This window comes from Carassius carassius, chromosome 23 (assembly GCF_963082965.1).
Source record: "Carassius carassius chromosome 23, fCarCar2.1, whole genome shotgun sequence".
Lineage (NCBI taxonomy): Eukaryota > Metazoa > Chordata > Actinopteri > Cypriniformes > Cyprinidae > Carassius > Carassius carassius.
Window position 1 is genome coordinate 3,929,499 of NC_081777.1, and position 25,970 is coordinate 3,955,468.

The window sequence follows — 25,970 nt, forward strand, 5'->3', positions numbered from 1 at the left end:
CTTTCTATCTGTACTTCTGAAGCTGTTGCTGCATGCTTTGGTTATAATTAGAGGTGCTTGGCAAAGCTCTTTTCTGAACCTCTAACCTCAAGTCCTGAGCTTGCCGAGGAGACGAGTGGTATTAGTTATCTAATTCAAGATATTTAGTTTGGCATATAATAAAATGCCATAGATTTACACTCTGCTGCAGCCAGATCTGGATATCAGAAGCTTATGGGTGGATAGCCACCTAGAAACCGTTCAGAATTCCCTAGCATCTGCGTAACAATGCACTATAAAATACTCCGAAGACCTCAGCAACTGCACAGCAACCACACATAACATCCTAGCATCCTTAGCAGCTGCATAGCAACACTCTAGCAACTAGCCACTTGTCACAATTATCGAAATTATCCCAGCATCATCAAGAACTACATAGCCTTGAAAACCACCAGATGTAATATATTAGCATGTTTAGTAACTGCATGGAAATGCCCTGGCCACCACTCATCAACAACCTACCATCCTTAGAACATACTGTATGTAGAAACGCCTTGACAGACACCCTCAATATCTTAGAAACATCCTAACAACCATTCTCCTAAACTCCCCACAACATCCTAGCATCCTTAGCAACTGCACAGGTAGTAATGGCCTGTATTTTGTAAGATTACATTCATAATTACTCTCAGTGCTCTTCATAATCAGTCATATTCACACTTTAAAACTCTCTCAGTAAGTTTTTGTGATGTGTGTATAAGAAAGCGATGGGTCATACTGTTCTACAGCAAGTTTCTAAACTTTAAAACTTTTTAGGTGTGTGTGTGTGTGTGTGTGTGTGTGTGTGTGTGTGTGTGTGTGTGTGTGTGTGCATGTGTGTGTGTGTGTGGAGGGGGGGCGGTGGAGGTGAGATAAATGCTGTTGGTAATGCTGTATGATGTCATTCAGCTCCATGCCTTGGGCAGTCGGGAAGAGAATGTGAAAAAATATTAGCATTACCATTTCATTGCAAATTGTTTGAGCATAACACTGAAGAGACTCTGCAAGGAGCATGTTGTACGTCTTTAGTTGTGCACCTGTTAGTTGTGTTACACTTTACGCCACGTTCAGCAGATTTAGCTGGTTATCTGTACTTTACTAGAGTGCGAACAGTAAAATCAATATTTCACCCATCTTTCCGTCAGCTTAAGATGGATAGAGGCACTTTAGTCTGCAAGCGTACTCAGTGCGCACACACACACACACACTCACGTCAGCAACTGAAGTGTAGCAAGCTAATGGATTACACACTGTGTCTCTAGACTGGACTTTAATGAATGATGAATATTATCGCTATCCAGTTCTGTCCATCATACTCTCTCTTTGTCTCCTGCTCAGATAAACACTGTTGCTGTTGTTGGAAATGTGACACAGGTGTCCAGAGGAGAACGACACATAAAATCAAACCTGTGCTAGATCTGTCCGTCAGCTTTGCACGACGATACAGTTTGAAGATAAGGGTATGTTTCAATCAGCTCAGAAGCAAGTTCACTATCCGAGGAGTCAGACATTTTAAACCTGTCTCATTATCAGAATCATCACTGTGCACTGAGGCGTTCACTCCCTAGAAATCCCCAGAATGCACCTCAGCCAAGGCCATCATTTCCCATAATAGTGCAATTTCTTAAATCTTTAGATGACTTATGAATTTGTGAAACATATTTTATGGATGTATGTTCTTATTTAGTTTGAATTGGTTTTTGTGGATATATATTTCTGTGGTTTTTGTGCAAGTTTAATCAGAGGATGCATGCAAGTGTAATTATGACAGGATCTTATTTTCCGTCATTAAAAAAAAAGATGTATGTGTTTTTAAATATTATATTTGATTTAATTAGTAATATTACAATAACTGTTAATTTTATATAGTTATAAAACAATCCTGAAAGTTTAATCATAGGATAGTGAAAGTGTAAGTATATTACAAAGCCTTATTTTGTGTGTTCAAAATAAACCTATATATTTAAAATATTATAATATTGATTAATTAAGAATATGTACAATAATTGTTATATATATATATAATAAATAACAATTTAATTAAATTTAATATTTTGATTCATAACCAAGTACAATAATTTGTATTTTAATACATTTATAGTTTTCAAATAATCCTGTAACTATCTTTAGAGGATGAGTGCAAGTATAAATATGTTGAGGCCTTAAGTTCTGTCTTTAAAATAAATATTTATAATTTTAAATGTTTGAATTAACAATGTTACAACAATTTTCATATATTTCTACTCATAAAACAATCATGCAAGTATACTCATTTGTTATTAGATGCTGATTAAAAATAAAAGCATTTAAATATCTATTTATTTACAGATTCAATTTCATTTATTCGGTTTTATTTTGACTGCATTTGTTTAATTTGTAAATGCCAGACAAGTGCACATTTCACAATTCCAGTGTATTTTAAATGTTATACACCAGTTTTGATATACAGTGCCTGTTACTTTTATGACCTGACGATGTATGGCCCCATAATTGTGCCAAATTGAGTCATCAGTGTCTCTCAGTGTTTAGTGGATCAGGGCTGTTGCTTGTGCCTGAATTTATGTCCAAAATACAGATTGATGAAGTTGGGATCTAGGAAGTGGACTGAGACGTGCCAGAAGAGTAGTGAGTCAGCTACGGCAAAATGAAAAGCACTGTTATTAAATCATCATGCTTATCGAACTGGTTTACAGGCACATTAAAGTGTGATACAGGACCGGTGATGGGCTTTTAGGTTGAGGGAGGGAGAGAATATAATTGCTTGGTTTATGTGGCAGTAAAAAACGTATAAATTTTAGCACACACACATAAACTGGGGGCGTTTGTGAAGGTATGTGTTTGCAGCTGAATTTGAGATGAATCCATTCTCACTATGCTGTAAAGCAGCAGTGCAGCACCTGTCATATGACGCCAGGGAAAGCACAGCGCTTAGCGGGAGCCATCTGTTTCACACGCACAACACTCTCTCACATCCAGACCCACCAGTTCACACATGCACAACGCAGAGCACAGCCTCGCTTCATGAGAGGTGACCCCATTACACTGGACACTTCTGAGGAGTTTGTTCCTGGATCAGTAGAGAGAAATTGATCTTTTTACCCACAGTATCCTGTAAATATGATTTTGTCTTTTGTTTCAGTCCTTCTAGTTCAAAACTTTACTGTTACTTGTAGATTTTTGGTAATTACAGTAATTGATTAACTGCGATTTCTGAGTGAAAATTGTGTATACACCAGGTTCTTTTAGTGTACAGTGGTATAGGACAACATTAGGTAAATTGATTGCTTGAGGTGTAAGATAACAAAATATCAAAACAAGTGGCGTTTATTTGATTTGAAAGAAACATGCTGTAGTACAAGCACGTTTCAAGCAAAACATTTCATACAGTAAGATGATTTTTAGGTTTTAAATGTTATTGAAACATGTTCAAGACTCAGTTGGACACCTGTGTAATTAAAACAAAGATCACTGTATTAGGTTTTATAAAAAAATATATATAAATATATCTTTAATCTTTCTATTTCAAAATTTCACGTTCAATGTGTCACTTGTCGCTTCTTTGTAATTATCTTTCTTTCTTTCTTTATTCATTTGTGTCCCCTAAGGGCAATTGATTTTACAGCAAGACCAGCACACAAAAAGACAATTTACAATACATTAAAAATTATATAAAAAATTTGAAATACACAGGACACCACAAGACCAAACAACTACCTGCTTCCATCTACTCCCCACCTGCCCATATTTAGCAAAGAGATAGAAGTAGGAATAAATGAATGTTTATACCTGTTACTCCTAACAGAAGGAAATCTTAACCGAGATCCTGAAGGTAGAAATGAAACTCAGAATGGAGAGGATGGGAAGTAACCATTAAGATAGATTGAGCTTTTCTAGCTACCTGTCGATTATATAGGTCGGTAGGATGACTCTGCTGAACTTCTAAAATCTTACTACTAGTGTTAACTATTTTCGCCAATGCAGTCTTTGCCTTCACACCAAGACTGCCATACCAGCATAACATGTTAAAACAGAGTCAATATAAGATTTATAAAACAGAGTCATCAATGATCAATCAACATTAAATTTGGACAGTCTCTGTAGACAGTACAGACGTTGCTGGCCCCTTTTACAAATCTTCTCCACATGTACATTAAAATTCAGCTTGTTATCAATCGCACATCCCAAATACTTGTATGATTCCACAACCTCAACCTCCTGATCTTTAATAGTTGTTCTCTTTATATCACTTTGATTACAAAGTCAATATGCTTGTCTTTAGTTTTTAACACATTTATTTGCAGGAATGCATTATCACACCACTGAACAAAATCATCTACCACAAGACCATGGTCATTTTCAAACGCCTTGAGGAGGCTGACAATAGCTGAATCATCTGCATATTTTACAATCAATGAATTATGTGTGAAATGTATTAGACATTTCTGACACTTTTTTTAGTATACAAATAGAAATCAAAGAGCAGTGTTACATTAATACCGTTATTATTTGCTTGTAGTTTCATTTTGGTCCTTTTGGTTATGAAGTGACAGTGTATATCAGGGCTGCATGATAAATCGTGTTTTAGTTGTGATCATGATTTCTGCTTCTCTCAAGTTAAGCAAAATCATCTGTGATATTTGCCTGCTTGTTGTTTATACTGAAAACATTTCATTTTATTTGGACATTTCCTTTATTTTACACTGGTAACAAGCTTTCAATAGTTCAGACCACAGGGGTAGGCCAAGCGGGCTGCATTTAAACCACATAAAATGCAAAGGGCCACAAATTACAATTTGCATCATCATTTTTTTATTAAACACAATGTCTACAGTGCTAATGATTTAGAAATGCAGTTTATTACTTATTTAAGTCTTGCTTGTCCTCCAAAAAGCGCATATCTATGGAAGCCCGTTTCCGCCACTGAATAAAAAATAAAAAATGTAATTGCAACTTATTTCACAATTCTGACTTTTTGGAAAAAGTACAAAATAAAAAGTCTAAATTGTGAGATATAAACTCACAATTCTCAGAAATAAAGTCAGAATTGTGTGATATAATGTATTATGTGAGTAAAGGAGAGCATAAGTCTAAGTGGATGTCCATGATATGCGGAGTCCCACAAGGCTCGATTCTAGCACTGCTCTTGTTTAGCCTGTATATGCTCCCACTAAGTCAAATAATGAGAAGGAAATAATTATTTTAATTATTAATATTTATTTAAGATTTTTGTGCAAAATAGTTGTGATTAACCGTTTGCCCATTCTCATGCAGTATGCAAATATAACAAATGCTTGCATTATTGATTTGCACAACTGAATATAATTATAAGCATTGTATATTAAGTTTTACCTTACCAATAAATGCCATCAGAGGTAAAGCTCTCACAGTGGACACTTCATTCTGTGTATTATCTTCATTTTTGTTTTTTATTCTTTTCCAGGTATAGCTCAATCCACGTCCTAAGCACCAGAAAAGGCTGGAAGAGAGGCAAACATGCTGGCTAACCTGCTCACCGTCCTCCGAAACTTCACGGAAAGGTGCGTTCATGATAAATGTACTTTTAATGTTCAAGATGATTATGTTAAGATATATGAAAATGTGCCTTAGGTTCATTCTCACATTGGAATAATCCTTCTAATGAGTGTTTTTAATTGTTTCTGTGTAACATTGCTCGCTTTTTGCTTCTTAATCTTTTCATCCAAGATGCCTGCTCTTTAAAACCTGCAAGAAAGGTGGATTATATTCCTCTTTGTGCCATTAGGAAATGAAGGTGGCAGCCAGGCGAGAGTCTACAGAGGATTAGTCTCTTTCAGTCACTGTTATTATCGAGTGAATAATCTTCTTCCTTAGTGTTCCCGCAAACATGCTCTCATTCACCCAGTGTAGATATTAGTGTATTTTAATGCCTGCTAAAAGGCTTTGGCTGTAAATAGCCATTTATGCGCTCGATTAATCTCAGCTATCTGTTTCTGAGTTCTGTGCTGTTTATTACTTTATCCGGTTTTTGGATGATTGAGTGAGCTTAGACTGATGTCAACTGGCAAATTTAATCGCACAAAACCCTCATCGGATCCATCTGCTTCTTGACTGCTTTAAATACTACTGAAGTGTCAAGCTACAATGTGTGACCAATTTAGATTTTTGGAGTCTGATATTTCCCAACAGCCATTTAAAAGCTCAAAGTGTCAGGTTTATGACTTTCTGACTTCTCCTAATCTAACAGGAACTTATTATATATAATAAAAAATCATAATAACATCCGTAAAACTATCTCTGTCAAAATGTTGCTTTCATTCTGTTTGGAATTTTAAGAGCATTGAATTTTCACATGATTTTCCAATTTTTGCGGACAGACACCACTGCCAGTTTATTTAATGGCATTTTTATGTTTTACTGGGGTCAATTAGCCTGTCATAGAATGTGATATTTTAATATTTCACTGTTTTTACTGTATTTTTGATTAAATAAATGCAGCCTTGGTGAGCATAAGATTATTTAATTATGAATTATTCCATAAGATCAAATCAAATCAGCATCCTTTAAAATGTTTTTTAAAGGATCATGACACTAAAGACTGGAGTATTGATGCTGAAAATTTAGCTTTTCATCACAGAGAATGAATTACAATTTACAATATATTCACATAATTATTTTAAATTGTAATAATATTTAAATTTTTACTGCATTTTGATCAAATAAATGCATCCTTGGTGAGCAGAAGGCACATTCAGAAACATTACAATATTGTATCAATTCTGATAGTGTATGTAATGTAATTCTTATACATATATCCATTTATGAGTCTCTGGAGCCATTCAGTAAGACATTTGCAACCAAACAAGATGGAGAAATTATATTAAAACATTTACCCTGGTTGATTTTCTATTTAGTCACATGCAAAATTACAGGATTCATAACTCATCTGCTGTGTTGTTTCCCTCCATACCTTAAGGGGGCAGCGCAAGCTGTTATTCCCACAGACATAAATACAGTAAACTGCTGCCACCCATCATGGTAGAGGCGTTATAGCTGAGTGGGTGCAGAGAGAGATATGAGAATGGAAAGGCCAGCACTTCTGTGTGCCGCAGAGATATGCCATAGACAGTGGCGGGTGGGGGGTCGTAAAATCTGCAGTGGCCGACTGGGTGCTGAGTGTGCAGGTGTAAAAGTACAAGTTGTTTTTCATCATATACACCATTGCGTTTGTGTATGTGTGTACATAACTGCAAACTTCAGTTTGAGAGATGGCTGCAATTAAATAGAGGGTCTATATGTTGTTGTGTTGTAGGGTTAGTGGGTGGCAGGATGTTTCGTAAGTGAAAATCCTGCAATCAAGCATAAAACAAATGTCATGTGTTCTGTCTCTAAATGTCATACTTTGTGAAGTCAAGTCACATCTATCTACAGGTATCTATCTCTTTAACATGCACACACACACACAAACACACACCGGTCAAAAGTTTGAAAGATCTAAGTGTTTTGTTTTTGTTTTTCTTAGTTTTTGGTTTAGATTTCATCCAAACATGAATAGATATTTCCATTGATTTTTTTTTATTTTTATTATTATTATTTTCCACAGAGAAAAAAAAGCATTTTAGAACTGGATGGGAATTTTATATGACACGATGAAGGTCCTGAAGGTTACAAAAGTTTGTGAATAAGAAGGGAAGGACACAATATAAGTGTGTGTGTTGATAATTAATGAAGGATGGTGGGGGGGGGGGGGGGGGTCTTCACTCTGATTGGGGTCAGAAAGGTAATGAAGAGATGCTCTCATTAGTGTGTGCTCATGGATATGTGTGTCCGCTGCGTTACCTCGCTCACATGTCCATGCGTGGAGGGGGTCAGGAAGTGAATCTGCATAATTCGACAAATAAAACTCCACTGAGTGAAAATAATTAGGCTACACTCTGTTGTACTTGTGCCAGAAATTGCTTCCTAGCCCCTATAGTATAAGTGCACTATAAGTTACTATATTGTTTTGAAATGTTTTCTCGTTTTGTTTTTATTACAGTTTGCTTATAATTTTTTGTCATACCATCCTGCAGCGCCCCTTCTGTTTGTACAACAAGAACAGTTTGATTACCGGATGTTGTTATTTTGCTCTATACCATCCAGCCATGTTTGAGACTCCAGCAGATGTGCTTCGAGATCACCAAACCTGATTACAACTGACAAAAGCAGCCCGCAGGACTCGCCAGATCCCCCTCTCACTTTTCCTCTTCTTTTCCTCCTTTGTTTTTTGCCCTCACCATGTAGGCTTGAAGCTATTCTTTGTGTTTTCCATTTTATTTGTGATGTTATGTGTTTATTGATTGGCCAGTAGCGTCTAGACCTGAATTGATTGAGGTCTTTTATGTCTCCATAGTGGGGTTATATTGGAGCAGCATGACTGGTAATGATATAAGCTGGGGTTTAGGTTTGCGAACACTCCCACACATACAAATGCACACACATACAAGCAAACACAAAGAAACGTCGACTCTTGCTCATGTTGCCCCAACAAGAGCTTTGGCAGGAGGCTGTCTGATGTCTGGTAGATCCTACAGAGGTCGTTGTGTTAGCTTGTACTAGCTGTCGATTAATACTTTGAGTGGTCTGCTGGCCTGATTCCTGAGTCTTGAGAGGATAAAGATGCTCTGAGAGATCATTAAAGTTAAGCAAAAGAAAAAAAAAAATCCGGCCTTTGTAATCTTTCATCAATATGTAATAAATTACTCCTCCAACTTTCCTTTTTCAAAGATGTTACCAAAGATGGCCAAGTAAAATGTTAGTCAGTTGCCAAAAAATTGCTTTCAGCTGTTGTAGGTAATGCAGCCTTTGTAAAATTCTTGCCTAAACTTAATACTATAATCACAATATAGCTCATTGTAAAAAAAAGAAAAAAAAGGCATTACCTACATTTTTGTTCAAAAGACCAGAAAATGTAAATAAAAAACACTGCAGTTTCCAGTTGAAATCAACACTAGTGACACTTAAAAATAAAAATACTTTAACTTTTCACACGAATTAGGACTACAGGGGCAGATTATGGACATAGCTTGGAGCCATTCCTAATACAATGTTTTGACCTCAATGTGCATCTTTTGTAAACAAATACATTTTTCCATTTGCATCACAAACAGGTCCATATGTTTAGCTTTTCAGATGAAGTAAACTTGCTCGGTAGCATACCTGGTACTGCACTGTATGGCACAAATCCCTTCAAACACAGGTTACACTATAAGAGTTAAAAGACTTGTAAAAGGAACTAAAATGGCAGTATTACTTCAGCAAGTGTGTTTTTATGTCACGTTCGCTATTGATTAGGTTTAGTGTAGGTTTAGTGAAGGTCGTACATTATTCTCAAATGCAGTAGAGCATTAATATTTCAGTGCCACTCACCACATTTAATTTCTAAACTGACAAAATATAAAATGTCATAAAATTCTTCCAGATTCATAGACATCTGTTACCAAACAAAATCACTTTATGAATCAGGTTATCAGCGTCATTAGTGTGTAATTATCCAGCACATATATTAGTACAGTATATAACCAGTTCAGCCTGTTCTTTGTTTTTTAGCTTGCAGTTTGCAAGCCATAAATTCTGCAGTTGAACCAAATCGCTCATGACAAAGGCAGTTATTGCAAATAGCAATACATTTAAAAAAATAAGCATCAGTGGGATATTATACATCCATGTATTGCATTGTCTGGGAGCTGAACCCATTCTTTGACATTGCAAGCATCTTGCTTTACTATGTAGGCTACAGTACAGGAGACTTTTACATAAAATATAGGTTTCATACGACTTCTAGAGAGAGAAAGCGAGAGAGAAAGTGGGAGGTATCAGTCCGAACAGCAGAACTGATTTCATTTCATGCTTGAAAGTCGCCCAGAACGGAGGACAAAGTGCATCCAAGTTACCGTTGCAACTTCTGACATGGATGCACATTAAACCTGAAGACACCTTCTGTGTTTTTGTCTACTCCATGCTTGTTGTTCCTGTTCACAGTGCTGGTTCTTCCTCTCCTCCCTCACTTTCTCTCACTCTCTGTTTCTTGTTCTCTCTCTGGTCGGCGAGATAAACTAATGAAACACAATTTGAATTTTAATCCGCAACAGTAATGCACGCATGCTTTCCTTGCAGTCAGGCTCTGGCACGTAAAGAAAGAGAGAGACATAGAGCTGGGACTCTAACTGTAAACCATGCAAAATGAACACATAGGCATTGTATAAGCAGTTTCACACAAAAACACACAATGGTAAACTCCAACACATATAAACAACAACAAGAAGAGATGAAAAAGAGCTTATGAAGAAGAGGTTCCGGCTGATTTAATCTCTTGCTTCTTTCTGATTGGTTTATTGGCTTATTTTTTTGCTCATGTTGAGTTGTGTTCTGGGTCATTTCATGCTGCTGGATCACCGGGTAAAGTGTTTCCCCTGCAGTCAGTTTTAATAAATGATAGTGGCCCCTAAAGCCCAGGGCCCTCATTTATCAACAATGCATAGAAATGGTTCTATATTTTGTCCTACGAATGAAATTTAGAATGTGTGTAAGTACAAAAAAAATCCATATTGTTCAAACGTGCGTACATGGTCCTTACGCACACCAGTAATCATTACTGATAAATCCCACATGCTCTTAAACACCATGATCGTTCACGTTCATGGTCATTTGCTTTCAGAAACGCCTCCAATAAACCATATAATGTGACAACACCTCCCTAACCAAAATGAAGTGCATTTTGCTTAAAATAAGCAAACTTATCTGCCGGTGGGGTAAGAAAAATTATCTAGTTTTAAGCTAAATTAACTTCATTTAGGTTTTTTCCCCAAAAACAAGACAAAAAAATTATAATAAATTAAAAAATAATATATATACATATACAGGTGCTTCTCAATAAATAGGAATGTCGTGAAAAAGTTCATCTATTTCAGCAATTCAACTCAAATTGTGAAACTCAGGTAATAAATAATTTCAATGCACACAGACTGAAGTAGTTTAAGTCTTTGGTTCTATTAATTGTGATGATTTGGCTCACATCTCAACAAGTTAGAATATGGTGACATGCCAATCAACTAATCAATTTAGAACACCTGCAAAGGTTTCCTGAGCCGTCAAAATGGTCTCTCAGTTTGGTTCACTAGGCTACACCATCATGGGGAAGACTGCTGATCTGACAGTTGTCCAGAAGACAATATTTGACACCCTTCACAAGGAGGATTAGCCACAAACATTCATTGCCAAAGAAGCTGGCTGTTCACAGAGTGCTGTATCCAAGCATGTTAATAGAAAGTTGAGTGGAAGGGAAAAGTGTGGAGAAAAAAAGATTTTGAGTGAATTTGAGTGAACTACACAAGGAATGGACTGAGGCTGGGATCAAGGCATCCAGAGCCACCACACACAGACATGTCAAGGAATTTGGCTACAGTTGTCGTTTTCCTCTTGTTAAGCCACTCCTGAACCACAGACAACGTCAGAGGCATCTTACCTGGGCTAAGGAGAAGAAGAACTGGACTGTTGACCAGTGGTCCAAAGTCTTCTTTTCAGATGAGAGCAAGTTTTGGATTTCATTCGGAAACCAAGGTCCTAGAGTCTGGAGGAAGGGTGGAGAAGCTAATAGCTCAAATTGCTTGAAGTCCAGTGATCTCCTATCATCCAGCTTTCTGAAGATGCTGATTTCATTTTACAGCAGGATTTGGCACCTGCACACACTGCCAAAAGCACCAAAAGTTGGTTAAATGACCATTGTGTTTGTGTGCTTGACTGGCCAGCAAACTCACCAGACATGAACCCCAGAGAGAATCTATGGTCTATTGTCAAGAGGAAGATGAGAAACAAGAGACTAAAAATGCAGATGAGCTGAAGGCCACTGTAAAAGAAACCTGGGCTTCCAGACCACCTCAGCAGTGCCACAAACTGATCACCTCCATGCCACGCTAAATTGAGGCAGCGATTGAAGAAAAAGGAGCCCCTACCAAGTATTGAGTACATATACAGTAAATGAACATACTTTCCAGAAGGCCAACAATTCACAAAAATGTTTTTTTTTATTGGTCTTATGAAGTATTATAATTTGTAGATATTGTGATTTGGTGGGTTTTTGTTAAATGTGAGCCTAAATCATCACAATGAAAAGAACCAAAGACTTAAACTACTTCAGTCTGTGTGCATTGAATTTATTTAATAGACGAGTTTCACAATTTTAGTTGAATTACTGAAATAAATGTACTTTTTCATGACATTCTAATTCATTGAGAAACACCTGTATATATATATAGTAAATACATCTTGATTGAATAATTTTTAGATATTTTGACTAGAAACAAGACAAAATACTAAGAAAGATAAGCCTTTTTTTGTTGTGTGTCTGTTACCAATTATGCAAATGTATTGCTTGAACTATGAATTTATAAATTGAGTATTTGCAATTAAAGGACACAGGAACATGCAGTGGCACTTTATTTTTGTAGTATCGCCATTCTACCACTAGATTCTCTGCGTAAGCATGCTCAGAGTTGTGCTTATGTTTACACACATTCCTATGTTTAAGTACAGATTGGTAGATCCCACACTGCGTGAAACTGTTCTTACACACACATCTGTGCGTACGCACTGTTGATAAATGAGGCCTCAGGATCGGGCCAACGAGGGACCCCTGATGTGTCTCCGGTTCTATCGGTAGCTAAAAAGAAACCATTAAAACACCATAAAAGTATGAAGGTGGCAGAATGTTTTTCAGTGCAGTTCCTATGGAGGCCATTTGTGCCATGACAGAAACTAAATCTCTCACTTTCCCCGCTCTTCTTCTGTCTGCTCCTTTTGATTCCTGTAACCTGCTGTTTCCATTGCAGGGTTTAATTTATAATTGATTTAAAAGGCTATCATACATAATTCATTTCTGTTTGCTAATGAGGCCTAAAAGAAATTGACAGATCCAGTTGAGTATTAGTTTTCTACAGGCGCACAGTTAATTGACACCTCCCAATAAATATCGGCTCAGGTCTGGAGCCTGTTTTATTATTGATAAGAATTGATTAACTTTGATACAGACACCCGCAGACAAGTTTGTGTGATGGCAACTTTGGCATAACAGAGTGTCATATTACCGTGGTCAAACATGATCTCATCTTGACCCTTTTTGTACCATCTCTCTCTCTCTCTCTCTCTCTCTCTCTCTCTCTCTCTCTCTCCTTCTAAAGTTAAGCAATAACAGTCTTCATTAAGAGTTTCTTCACTTCTTTTTTTACTATTTATGAGAGTCATTATTGCTTCTGTAATTAGTGCAGAGATGTGTTGATAAAACGATTGGGAATTTTAAAATGGGAATGCATATGATGTAAATAATATATACAGTCTCGTTTAAAAGTCTGGGATCAGTATGATTTCTTATTCTCATCAAGGCTGCATTTATTTGACAAAAATAAATTCATATTTTTAAATGTTATTACACTTTAAAATAATGGTATTCTATTTTAATATACAGTACTTTAAAATATAATTTATTTCTGTGATGCAAAACTAAATTTTCATTATTCCTGTCTTCAGTGTCACATAATCACAATGTTACATGCTGATTTATTGTCAATATTGAAAATAGTTTTTGCTGCGTAATAATTTTTAAGGATTCGTTGATAAATAAAAAGGTATAAAGTAGAAACTTCTAACAATACACTGCAAATCTTTTCTAACAATACACTGCAAGTCTTTACACATGCTTGCTGAATAAAAGTATTAATTTCTTTCATAAAAAGATAAAAAGAAAGATATTGTAAAACAAATATATAATTTGCATGTGTAACAATTATGGATTTACATATTTCAGATATTTAACATTTTGCATGTTCTCACGCTTGAAATAGAAAATTCTTTTCTTTCATGCTTGGAATGGCGGCAGCATTTGCTAATTTATGTGTGTAATTGCGAGTGTATGTGTGTATGATTGATTTTATGTATCTGTCAAGATGCACAATATTTGGTGAATGTTATATACTGTAGCAGGTGGATTTCACAGTGGAGTCGACATTCATTTTGTGAATTGGTCCTTGGATAGGTGATGAGAAATCATATTAAAATCAGTGTTGATCTATGATAAACACACTGCGAGCGAATAAGGCAGGAGATACTGTTCTTCCTAAACACTAGAAGGTGCTTTTCCTGGCTGTGTTTTGCACCAGCCACACTGCATATCCTTCTAGAGCATCCCAACATTAGGAAAGAGAGCCTGAAGTTTAATTTTAACAAGGTCCCCAATCATTTCAGCCCAACCTTAACGGTTTGTGCTGCACATTTCAGCGCAGATTGTTTTGTGAACCTGTCATAGTGTAATGCAGGCTTTGCATTGGAATGGTTCTTATGAGAGTCGTTATTGCCTCTGTAAGAGTCATTAGCACACTATATGAGATGCATTAAAATACATACATAGTTGCTTGAGCTCTGCGATGTCCATAAAGGACACTCCATTGATTTCTCTTATTAACTTGCGTCAGAGAGGGACTGTTATTGAAGCATGGAAGCAGTGCAAACTACACTTGATCCAACAGCAAACCCACTGTGTGAGAACAGCAATGTGCAATTTGTATAAAATGATTGGAGTAGTCCGGCACTCATCCCCAGAGAGAAGTCAAGTCTGTCGTTTCAGCGGGAGATCAAATCATGACATTTTGATAAAAAGTTATGGCTCAAAAAGTTAAGGCAAGACACTGCATGTGTCGTGATGGATATCATCATACGTCCCAGTGGGCTGATTACATTTAAAAATAGCAAACATTTGTTTTCTAAAATGTTATGTTTATTAAATATGCAAACGAGACATATGCAAATATGCACATTTCCAGAACAGAAATCAGAGCATTGGATAAAGGCTGGTTCAAAACACTTGTTTAATTTTATCGACATACTAAATTGAAGGTTTTTACAGAGGTGATTTTATCACTGCATAAATCAGAAAATAACAGCCAGAAAAACACATACATTTTTAACACATTTTAAGAATAAAAAGGTAGTTTCTTCATGGTCCAAAGGATGCTCTCCAGTGAATGGGTGCCATCAGAATGAGAGTCCAAACGGCTGATAAATACATTACAATAATCCACATGCCTCCAGTCCATCAATTAACATCTTGTGAAGCCAAAAGCTGCATGTTTATAAGAAACAAATTCATCATTAAGACATTTTAACATCAAACTATCACTTTTAGTCATAATATGAGTCTGTAATCCATAATAAGCTTCCTCAAGTGAAAAAGTTCATCCTCTGTTGTCCTCTCACATCAAAATCCATATTTGTTTAGAACTGTTTTCGCCTGTAAACAGTTTTTGATCTTTGCATTCTTCCTTCCTCAAACAGATGAGTCCATTTTTTTCACTGGAGAAAGCAATGCTATGCATATAGACGGTTTCAACGGCAACAACATAAACAAACATTACTGCGCATGCGCGCTTTTGTGGACCTAACTTAACTTCCGGTAGACTTCCAAATAGAATCAATAACAACAGCCAAGTCCCTCTAGAGTAGATATTTTTTGATAACAAACAAAATATGTTTGCTGCGTGGATCAGACGGACTTAATGAAAATGCAAATTCATTCTTTGCCAGCGGGAGATGTTTTAAAGCATAGACATAAAGCGCGAGAAATAGAGGTTTCTCCAGTAACAGTTGTAAACAAAGCAGAGCTGGTACGCTCACACGCTGCTTTATCAGGCATATAACATGCAAGTCTTCCTTCAGAAATACAGCGATATAAAAACAAATTATTTAAACATATAAATGTAAGGAATTATTATTATTAAACATGCAGTACGTAACGTTACTAATGTTTATTCAACAAAGCCTTTTTGAAAATCGATCAGTTTTAGAATTGTGGCGAGTCTCCAAAAATAAATAAATGTATGGGAAACACATCCCGCAGCACAACCACCTGAGCCCAACTTCAGTCTACTCATCACCTTGACTTTAACTGCGTTTGTAGAAGGCACCGCAGCCAGACCGATATACACAACACAGACCGGAAGTTAACTTGGGTCCAGGCGCGTGCGCCCGATGAAACCGTCTATAGGAGTAGTATTTTAGCCGGTGGCAACGATTTGAAGTTTAAAAAAGTCCCAAACACACAGCTTTTCACTTCACAAGATGATAAAAGGGTCATATTATGCTCTTTTACAAAGTATTTTTTGTTTGGGGGGTGTACTACAACATGCTCTCATGCTTGGTGGTTCGAAAAACTGACTATTTTTCACATAGTTTACATTATTACAATACCTTTCTCCCCAGCCTGGCATAAATGGCTCGATTAGTTCCGGGTTTGATGAAGGTCCACCTTCCGAAAAATAAAATGTGTTGTGATTGGTTAGCTGTCCCTGTGCGTTGTGATTGGCGAAAAGCTTAGTCGGTGTTTCAGCACTGCCCTGCCCCTTGACAAAGCAGCAAGTTCCATCTGCTCTGGTATAGAGTTAGATGGCATCAATATTGCCAAATCAATTTGAGCCAGATTCAGACCTCGAGAATATTGAACAAGAGGATAAATAATAAGAGCATGGATGAACTGTTCACATTAAGATCAAATATATACATTTAGAGAGCAGACAGGGTGAATTTTAATGTTTTAATGTTATGCAGTCTCTCTGGCTTTCTGTGCAACACTGCTATAGGTGTGAGTGTGCAGTCTGTGCCAGTGTAGTACATCCTCCCGCTAGCCTGCAGGACCACAGGAGCTGGCATCTCATGACCTTTTCATGCCAGCTAGTAAAGCGTTTAGTTGAGGAATTACAGTACAATTCACTATAGCAGTATACACATGAAAAACAGCTAAAGTGAAAAATGTATTGACAATCATTGATTTTCAGTTGAAACTGTGGTCCCTGGTGATTCATAAAATGCAAGTCAGTGGCTACTAGCCATACAACATTTATACCCATAGCTCCTGATGAAACACTGAGGTCTTATGAAGTGAAACGATCATCTTTGCCAGGAATTGAACATCATTTGCAACATTATTATATAACCAAGAGCCCCAGGCAAACTGCCTAGAGTCATGTCCAGTTAGCAAATGAATCATTTTTTAGAACCAGTTCAGAGTTGGATCCACTAGTTCACGAAAACATTTCGGACTGAACCATCTGAAACGGTTCGCAGCTTGAGCAACCGAGATCTACAAGTCGCTCAATCAAAACCTACTTGCAGACGCCTGACAGTCACTCCGACTGGAAATGAGCCAAAATACAGGCTTGTCTGATCTTCCGCTGAATTAATATTAGCACTTATTCATATTCAGCACTTGAACGAAGGGACCAAATTTATGTTTTTTTTATGGTTTCTCTTTATGTAAAAAGGTGAGCTAGCTTAGTTTATTGACTATATTAAAATCCATATTTCACACCATTATTGGGTGTGAATTACCATTATCAGATTTCCCTGTTTGCCTGTGGCTCTGTATTACAGATATGTTGTAAATAATCTTCAATTTCTTGCACAGACAGATTGTTTCGCTTCGTAAGACCTCAATATATCCTCAGGAGGTTTGGGTATTAATTTTGCGTTCCTTGATATGTTTTTTTTCTTTTTTTACTCTAGTAGTGATGGTATTTTATTTATAATTTTATTTTATGCTGACTTCGATTTTATGAATCACTAAGGACCACGGTTTCAGCTAAAAAAATCTTCTTTACTGTTCTGCTAAGGAATGAATAGCCAAAAGGCAACAGCGATGTTGAATAATAAGGAGTGATAAAGGAACAGATTTTCAGAATATAAATGAACATAAGTTGTTTATGAGAAATGCATCCTGTTTAACATAACATTTGATGTGTACGATTTCCTTTGAAAACATAAGACATATGTCACTAACATTGTTCCCGCTGTTGTGTCGGCCTCATGACTTTGTTTTTAGTCCTGCTCTAATGATGTGCATTTCAGTCCCATTTCCACAGATCATTAGAACCACTTCCATATTCCAGGAATGATCGTGGCCGTCTGTGTGCCATTATTAGCAGTACATTATGCCTCTTTTGTATATGATAATGTCCTCTGATATGCCACTCAGCTATGTCTCAGTTCTAATCCTGATCCATAATTGTTGCATGTATTGCCCTGCCATGCAGGTCGACTGGCATTAAGGAGCGTTAATTGAATTGAGGAAACCAAACACCTGGTATTCCATTTGGTCTGCATGTTAATTAAGGAACATAATTAAGTTGTCTGAAGCATCCATTGGACTGATTACAAATCTGAGTAATCCCTTTGATCACTACACAGACACACACTCAAAATAGACAAATGTGTACACAAACATTAAGAGATATAGAAAATAACACAGAGAAATAATACAGATATATAAAGGGCATGAAAGGTGTTTTATTTTTATTTATTTATTTTTATTATTTTTTTAAGCACTACACAGGTTGTACTATCATGAATTCCTGAAAGAATAAAAATAGAAATGTGTTCATTTCTAGCCTGTGCAGACCTGGCACATCACATCTTGACATGCCATATCTGAATGTAAATACATTATATTTGATAGCTTCAGAAAATGTTTGTTTTGTTAAAGTGTCTTTTGTCATTTTTTTAGTTTTTCATTTCTTTTTTATTCTATTCAATTCTATTCTTTAATTTTTTGCTGCAAGCCTTTAAAATGTCTTAAATTCAACTGAATCAAATTTAATGTTGTAAAAAGTCTTAAATAACTTAAAGTATGATTTTAAGAGGTCTTAAATCTGGAGATAGAAAAACAGGAAGCACAACCTGCAGTAGTAAATAAAAAAAAATCAAAAGACTGACTTATTGAAATAAATCACAAAAAATCCACATGGTTTGCATTTAATTAATACAATACATTTCCTAAATTATGACAGTATTTACCTAATGGTGTTTATATTATAATATGTTATAGATGGTTAAGAGTGTTTTTTTTTTTTTGATTGAGCATTTGGAAGAAGTAAAGCACAGACATTTCAAAATAATATTTTAAGAATTTTTTTAAAGTCCTGCATAATGTTTTAAAACAATTTTTTTCTGGATGTTACTGGTATTTTGGTTACATAATAAACAATATATGGCATTTAATTTAATGTTAACTCTTGTGATTTCTCTCTGGGCTGCCCACGTCAGAAAGGAAAATGTATTTTCATTAAACAAATTATTATTGTATCAGCAAAATGGATTTAACTTTAATTTTAACTTTAATCCATATGTATTGAAATATAACCAATTTCAATACGCATGTATACTGTATACTGAAATAAACATGTCTCTAGAATTTTAAACTTGAAAGTGCCCCAGTTTTGCAGTTGAATGCCAGTTTAATAAAAGTAAGCAAGATACAATATTTACTGAAACTTGATTTTGCATGGCTCTGTAAAGACCTTAAAAAGTCTTAAAGGAATTATTCACCCAAAAAAAACAATGATATTTTGAAAAATGTTGATAACCAAACAGTTGCTTGTAGACATTACTGATGGCCACTGACTTCCATAATAGGAATTTATATATATATATATATATATATATATATATATATATATATATATATATATATATATATATATATATATATATTCCTATTATGGAAGTCAGTGGCCATGAACATTCTGCATAATATCTGCTTTTGTCCAGGAAGGAAGGTCACACGGGTTTGTGGCACCATGAGGACAGAATGTTATCTATTCTTTAAGACAATAGGACTTCATCTGTACTGAGAGACACAGAGATAGTGACAGACAGTGGAGGATGTTGGACTTGTGAGAGAAATGTCAAGTGATAATGAGTGATAGGAAAAGGTTGGAAGTGGAGAGGAGATCATAATCATAGAAAACGGACAGTGAATAAAGATCAGTCAGATGACAGATGTAAAACTCATCGTGCCAGACAGTCATGACGGGTAACTGATGCTCGGAGAGAGAAGATCTTGGCACAGCAGAATGTATTCTCTTAGAAATTGTAAATTATACAAATAATCACAAAGAAATAGCAAGTTAGGTATTTCATTAAATGTGAAATTTTGAAGCAGAAAGACTAAAAATACAAACACACAAACAAAAGATTGGTGTAGAAAATTTGATACAATTTGCAAATAATTACAAAGAAATGGCAAAAAACTATGACTTAAATGTGAAATTTTGAAGTAGAAATACTGAAATATAATTTTCTTGTAAAACTTATTATAATCTTTGTTTTACAGTATCTTCTTGTAAAGTATACTCAAGTAATCTTTATTTTATTTACAACTTTTTACAGTGTGGTATTTTCTTCTGAAACACTTTAATAATGATTTTTATTATTTACAACTTGCAAACTACCATACTCAAATATTTAAGCTTTGTTTTATTGGCAACTTCAAAAAACCTTTTCTACAGTGCAATCTCACAAGAGCGACTCCCACAATCGTGTTTGCATTTAAAAGAAAGCAGCGGCATGTGATTATCACAATCAGCGATGCAGGTCATAACCATGTGAATTATGAGAGGTAGCTGATGTGAAGAGGACACAGACACACTTATAAATCCCCACGATTAGAATAACAGCAGCCAGAGTCTCAGTTATTATACTGATCAACTATCCCATTAACACTAATTACACCCACGTGGGCCAAACCCTGTGTGCCTCGTCCAATAACTCTGCTGTTTGTGCTCGTACTCTATTGGAGAGAGGTGTGTGCTGGATGTATACTCTTGACAAAGGGCACTCACTGTCTTTGATGATGTGATAAAAGGCCGCGCTTATCTGACTGTGGGATTAGGTGGAAATAACTGTCAATTTAATTTCGTTCTCCAGCACAGCTGTATCGTAATACACACACACACACGATAGCATCTCCTGCATCTGTAAACACACCTTGCCCTGACTCATAGACATCCCTCCTAATTAGATGACAGACTCCTGTCTTTACGGCATTTAGATAACACCGGGAATTAGCATATCATTAAAGTGACACATGAAATTTGCATGAGATTTGCATAACTCTACATTCAGCCCCTGGTCATGAGAGAGCACTCATCTGCGTATACGTCACACGCCCTGAACTTTCTCAAGAGCCCCTGGGCCCTGTGGGTCATGTCACCTATACCCCATAAATATCTCGGCCGGTGTCACATCCCGTCTTCCTCATGTCTTCCTCCTCCATCGTTTTCCTTACATGGCCTCTACCGTACACATGTTTCTTTTCATCTGTCTGTGTCTACAGTCAGTGGATACTCTCGGTTGATTCCCATAGCACTCTCTCTCTCTCTCTCTCTCTCTCTCTTCTTATTTCATCAAAGCAGGCTCTTTCACAGTCTTTCGTTTTGGGCAAAGGCTCAAGTGCTCCTCATCTCAGTCTTGCCTGAATTTCTGAGGTTTTCAGGCTGAAGCTGTTTAGTATTCTATTGCTGTCTGTGTTATTTTGCTCCTCACTTTATCATATACACCACATCGTGGCAAAAGTCTTGATACTACTTTGTCATGTCCAGTACAGATACCAATACTGCATCCTTGAGTATCTGTCAATCTGACACAGTCATGTTTTTTTTTATCAGTTTATGATATCGATACCTCATTAACGTACTAACTGCAGACTGCTAGATAGATAGATAGGACAAATGTAGTAAAAAAAGGTCTGCTTTGATACAGACAGAAGAAGGTTTCCAGCATTAGGAGAACATGGAGAGTTCACAAAGAAACATTTGTTTTTGACCCCTTTAATATTAACGTGGACTACTGATACACTATCGTTAAAAAGAACGCATTAAATCAAATATTTAGCATGGATGCATTACATACAACATTCAAATGAACAGTAACCCTAACCTAAGAAATAATTTAATAAAAATAAAATGAATGTGAACGTAGAACTCTTTCTGTCACATCCGGCAAAATATTTTATAATTGAAAGCTACTATATTTTAAAATTATTTAAAATTACAATCTACAAATCTAAAAAAATATATATTATGATTAATAATAATCATTTGTGATCATTTTTACACAAAAAAGTGTTTCTATTAAACAAATTCTTTAACAGTATGACAGAAAAAAAATGCATAGGCCAGACATTACCATCATGTAACTGTGAAAAACAGAAAGGTTCCTGTGCAGAGGAACACAAAATCTCTTATGCGTATGATGATGTGCTTTAATGCAACATCACTTTTTTGAGTCACGGGTGAATGTCGCTTCATAATGGAAAGTTGTGAGTGCATAGTGATGTGAAGTGACTGCAGCAGTGAAGAGCTGTGAATGTGTAGAGTATTGGACTTGGATCAGCTCTGTCTTTCTGATATCCGATCTGACATAGGTCTGTCTCAGACTGAAATAGTGCTGAGTATCATATTGGAGCATAGCTTCTGAAATTACTACTTAGTAAGAAAGAAACTAATAAGGAATATAAAAACAGGATGAGCCAGAGTGTGTGTCCATGTTGGTACCCTCAGGCCAGCTCTCTCTGGCCAGCAGGGACAGGTCTAGACAATGCATGTTAAACAGACGGATGAGAGAGAGACATCAGAGTCATGTCAGAGCTGTATTAGTGTTTGGCCAATAACACTCGAATCAGTCATTAAAGAAGCAGTAAATCAAACCAGATGTGTTCAGAATAATGTTTAATGATAAAGCATCTGCTGCTTGTATGCCTTCTGCATAATTTATATTATAGAATAAAACTTTAAAATGTCATAAGAGCAAGTCCCTAAAGTGGCACATTTTCGGGCAGCTTTTATTGCTGAGTGCCTTAAAGGAATAGCTCACCCAAAAATAAAACATTTTGTGAATATTTACTCACCCTCTAGCTATTCGAGATGTAGATGAGTTGCTTCTTCGTGGCAACAGAAAGCAAGATTTAGCGTTACATCACTTTGCTCATTAATGGATCCTCTGCAGTGTATGGGTGCAGCCAGAATGAGTCCAAACAGCTGGGAAAAAAAATCACAATAATCCACAAGTATATACGTAAATAATGTTTTGTGAAGTGAAAAGCTGCGTTTGTAAGATGCAAATCTATTTTATAAGGCATTTAAACTAAGTCCACAATAATGTTTACATAATGCATATTTCACTCCTGATTTAGATCAGATGACTTTTTCTACTGAAGAATATTATGAATAGAGGACTTGTATTTTAGCTGGTTTGAAATTTAAAAAATCTTGATGGACTCGTGTTTAACAAACACACTTTAGAAGCCGATTACCAATGGACTGGAGTGGTGTGGTTTACTTGTGATGTTTTTATCTGCTGTTTGGACTCTCATTCTGATGGCACCCATTCACTGCAGAGCATCCATTGGTGAGCAAATGATGCAATGCTACATTTCTACAAATCTGTTCTGATGAAGAAACAAACTTAAGTACATCTTAAATGGCCTGAGGGTGAGTACATTTTCAGCAAATTGTCATTTTTGGATGAATTAGTCCATTAATCTTGATTTGGGAATTGGGGGTGGAAAGAAGATTTTTTTTTGCATTGCAGCATGTGAAAATATACTTGAGAGTACAGTACTGGTTTGCTGCTCAAGAACCATTTCTTCTTATTCTCAAAGTTTAAAACAGTTACTATTCATCAAATAATCATGAAAAAAGTACATGGTCTCCAGAAAAAAATTAAGCAACAAAACTGTTTCTAAATTGATTAAAAAAAAAAAAGAACCTTTAATAATTATTGAGCACCAGTGATAATTAAGCAGCAAATGGGCATATTATAATAACTTGTGTTAAATTCACAGGAATAAATTACATTTTAAAATATATTCAAATAGAAAAGCAGCTATTTTAAAAGTCAAAAATATTTCAGAATATTTTTTATTTTACTATATTTTGCAACAAATTAATACAGCATATGAGACTTTTTGCAAAAAAAAAAAAAAAATCTTACTTAAAAAAATCTTACTTTACGTTTGTTCAATATTGTAGGCTGCCTTTCAAAAATGTATTTGCATGTAAAAGTAAAATAGGGTTCAGTTTTTGACATATAGCCTACTGTATATTTGGCCAAAATTGCTTAAACCTAATATTTTCACTTAAGATTTGGACAGCAGTTAAAAATACGTTAATTAGCCTACTTAAACATATTTTATATCTTGTTCAGACACACTGAAAAAAAAATCATTCATCCAATTTATGGTAAGTTATTTATTATTATTATTTACTCAAGTAAAAAAAAATACAGATGTTAATCATGACCCAGTAGAGGTTTTTTTTTTTTTTTGGATGAATGAAAATTTTTCAGTGCAGTTTTTCTATATCTGCACATGATGTTCCATATTCCGTAGAACACACTACATTTCATGAGCTGTCGCTATGCGTTCTGTTCATCAAACGAAACCGCAGTGACGTAGAGTTCCCCCGCTGTTGTGATAATGTCTGACCGGTGCATAGCCTTATCTGGCATTCACTACAGTCAGTGCAGCTCTCGCTGGAAATTCCTCCGCTGCTCTGACAGACTGTGATGCGCTCGCGCTCGCGGCTCGCGCTCGGGACAGGGGCACCCTGCACGCGCCACAGCGCTGGGCTTCTTGGCACGCAGGATAATATAGGAACATAAGGTTATTTAGTGATCGGTTTTTTTCTTGGAGGAGTGGCAGAAACCCAGTGCCTTCTGAAAATTTTGGGGTAAGTGTGCGTATTTCAACCTTTCCATCATAAATCTCCGTGCTTAATAATATAAGCCGAATCTTAGATCCGATTTCAGTGTTTCTTAGCAACATAGTTTAACGATTTTCTGTATTAAAATCAAATTCACTTGTTTTTAAGCGACACGAAAAAGACTTAAATCAGTAAACAATATTTTTGTGTGCCCGTGCTCCATGGGGCATGTGCAAGACGTGAAAAAGTGCACAAGCAGCACGATGAATGTGTATGAATGTGTACAGTGAATGTGTATTTGACTTAGTTTGATTTGCTTGCATTAGAATGTTTACTTACAGACTGTTTTTTTTTTATTCATTGAGCGCCGTCTGTTTTTTCAGCTACGAATTGTTTCCATAAACGCATAAGGCAATGTAGCAGAAGTAATGCTCGTGTCTCTCAGCGACTGTGTGGAGAAAATAGCTCAAGATAAGGTGTTTTTTGTAGATAACCCATTTATTCCAGGTGGGTCGTGACGCCGCGCAATGCACGCTCATTTATTGTGCATCTGTTCGCGCGCTGGCTTTGAGGACTCGCTTCTTTTTTATTATTAGTTATTGTCTTTTTCCTTTGGTAGAATGATCCACCGGTTACTCAAATATAGATGAATATTGCTGAATTAGCAGGTAAGACAAATATCTGTGCTCGGCTGATTTTGAGCTGTGGGCAGCGAGGAAAGCAGCGGTTCTCCTTTCACCTCAGTCTCTGACCTCAGCGGTCAGCAGGGTCATCTTAAAACTTACCGTGACAGCGGGATGAATTATTTAAAGCGAGGTGTCATTACAATCTTAAACTTCATTAACCATGTCCAATTACAGATGAAACGTTTCTCGGTTTGACGGAACAGGTGCCTGGGGTCACGGATCGCGAGGCACGTTCTGTCACAATTCTGGACAAATCTCGGAAACGTTAATTAACAGCTTAACTGTAATATATTGCTTTTGTGTACAGGTAGGCTACGTCCCATCGTTTACATTTCTTTAGATTTAAAATGACCGAACTGACGGACTTGAAACCGGTGCTGTAAGCATTTTAATGTTATGCATGCATGTAAGTGTTAATTCAGACCGACAGATATAACTAAAATATATGTTGTGACATTATCGTCCCGTCTCTGTGACAGTTGTTCTGGTATCTGACTGTAAACAGAATAAAAGAGTCGGCCCGCCCTTGTTTAGCCAATCAGAAAGGTTTTCTGCCTGTCAATCATTTTTGGATGTTCAGGTTTGTTGACATTTCTTGGAAGCTCGTTTTTTATGGTTGCTGAAATTTGGGCAATTACATTCATTGTTCATTTAAGAGATGCTTATCAAAATCAAGGGGTTAGAGTCTATAGCAGAAATGAAGGAGTGACATTACTTCAACTGATAGACTATA

The 25,970-nt window shown here is 36.2% G+C and overlaps 1 protein-coding gene across 3 annotated transcripts in view; it reads left to right on the forward strand.

Annotated features, from left to right (window-relative positions):
* Window positions 1–25,970, forward strand: part of LOC132101219 (A-kinase anchor protein SPHKAP) — a 135,672-nt gene that overhangs the window by 51,152 nt on the left and 58,550 nt on the right. For 2 of the 3 annotated variants that reach the window (XM_059505979.1, XM_059505981.1), the window contains exon 2: window positions 5,459–5,555. In XM_059505979.1, the coding sequence (XP_059361962.1) occupies window positions 5,512–5,555 (44 nt within the window). In that variant the 5' untranslated portion in view covers window positions 5,459–5,511. Of the gene's footprint in view, window positions 1–5,458; window positions 5,556–24,339; window positions 24,579–25,970 lie in introns of those variants that run through there. The other variant, XM_059505980.1, reaches the window with a different exon arrangement.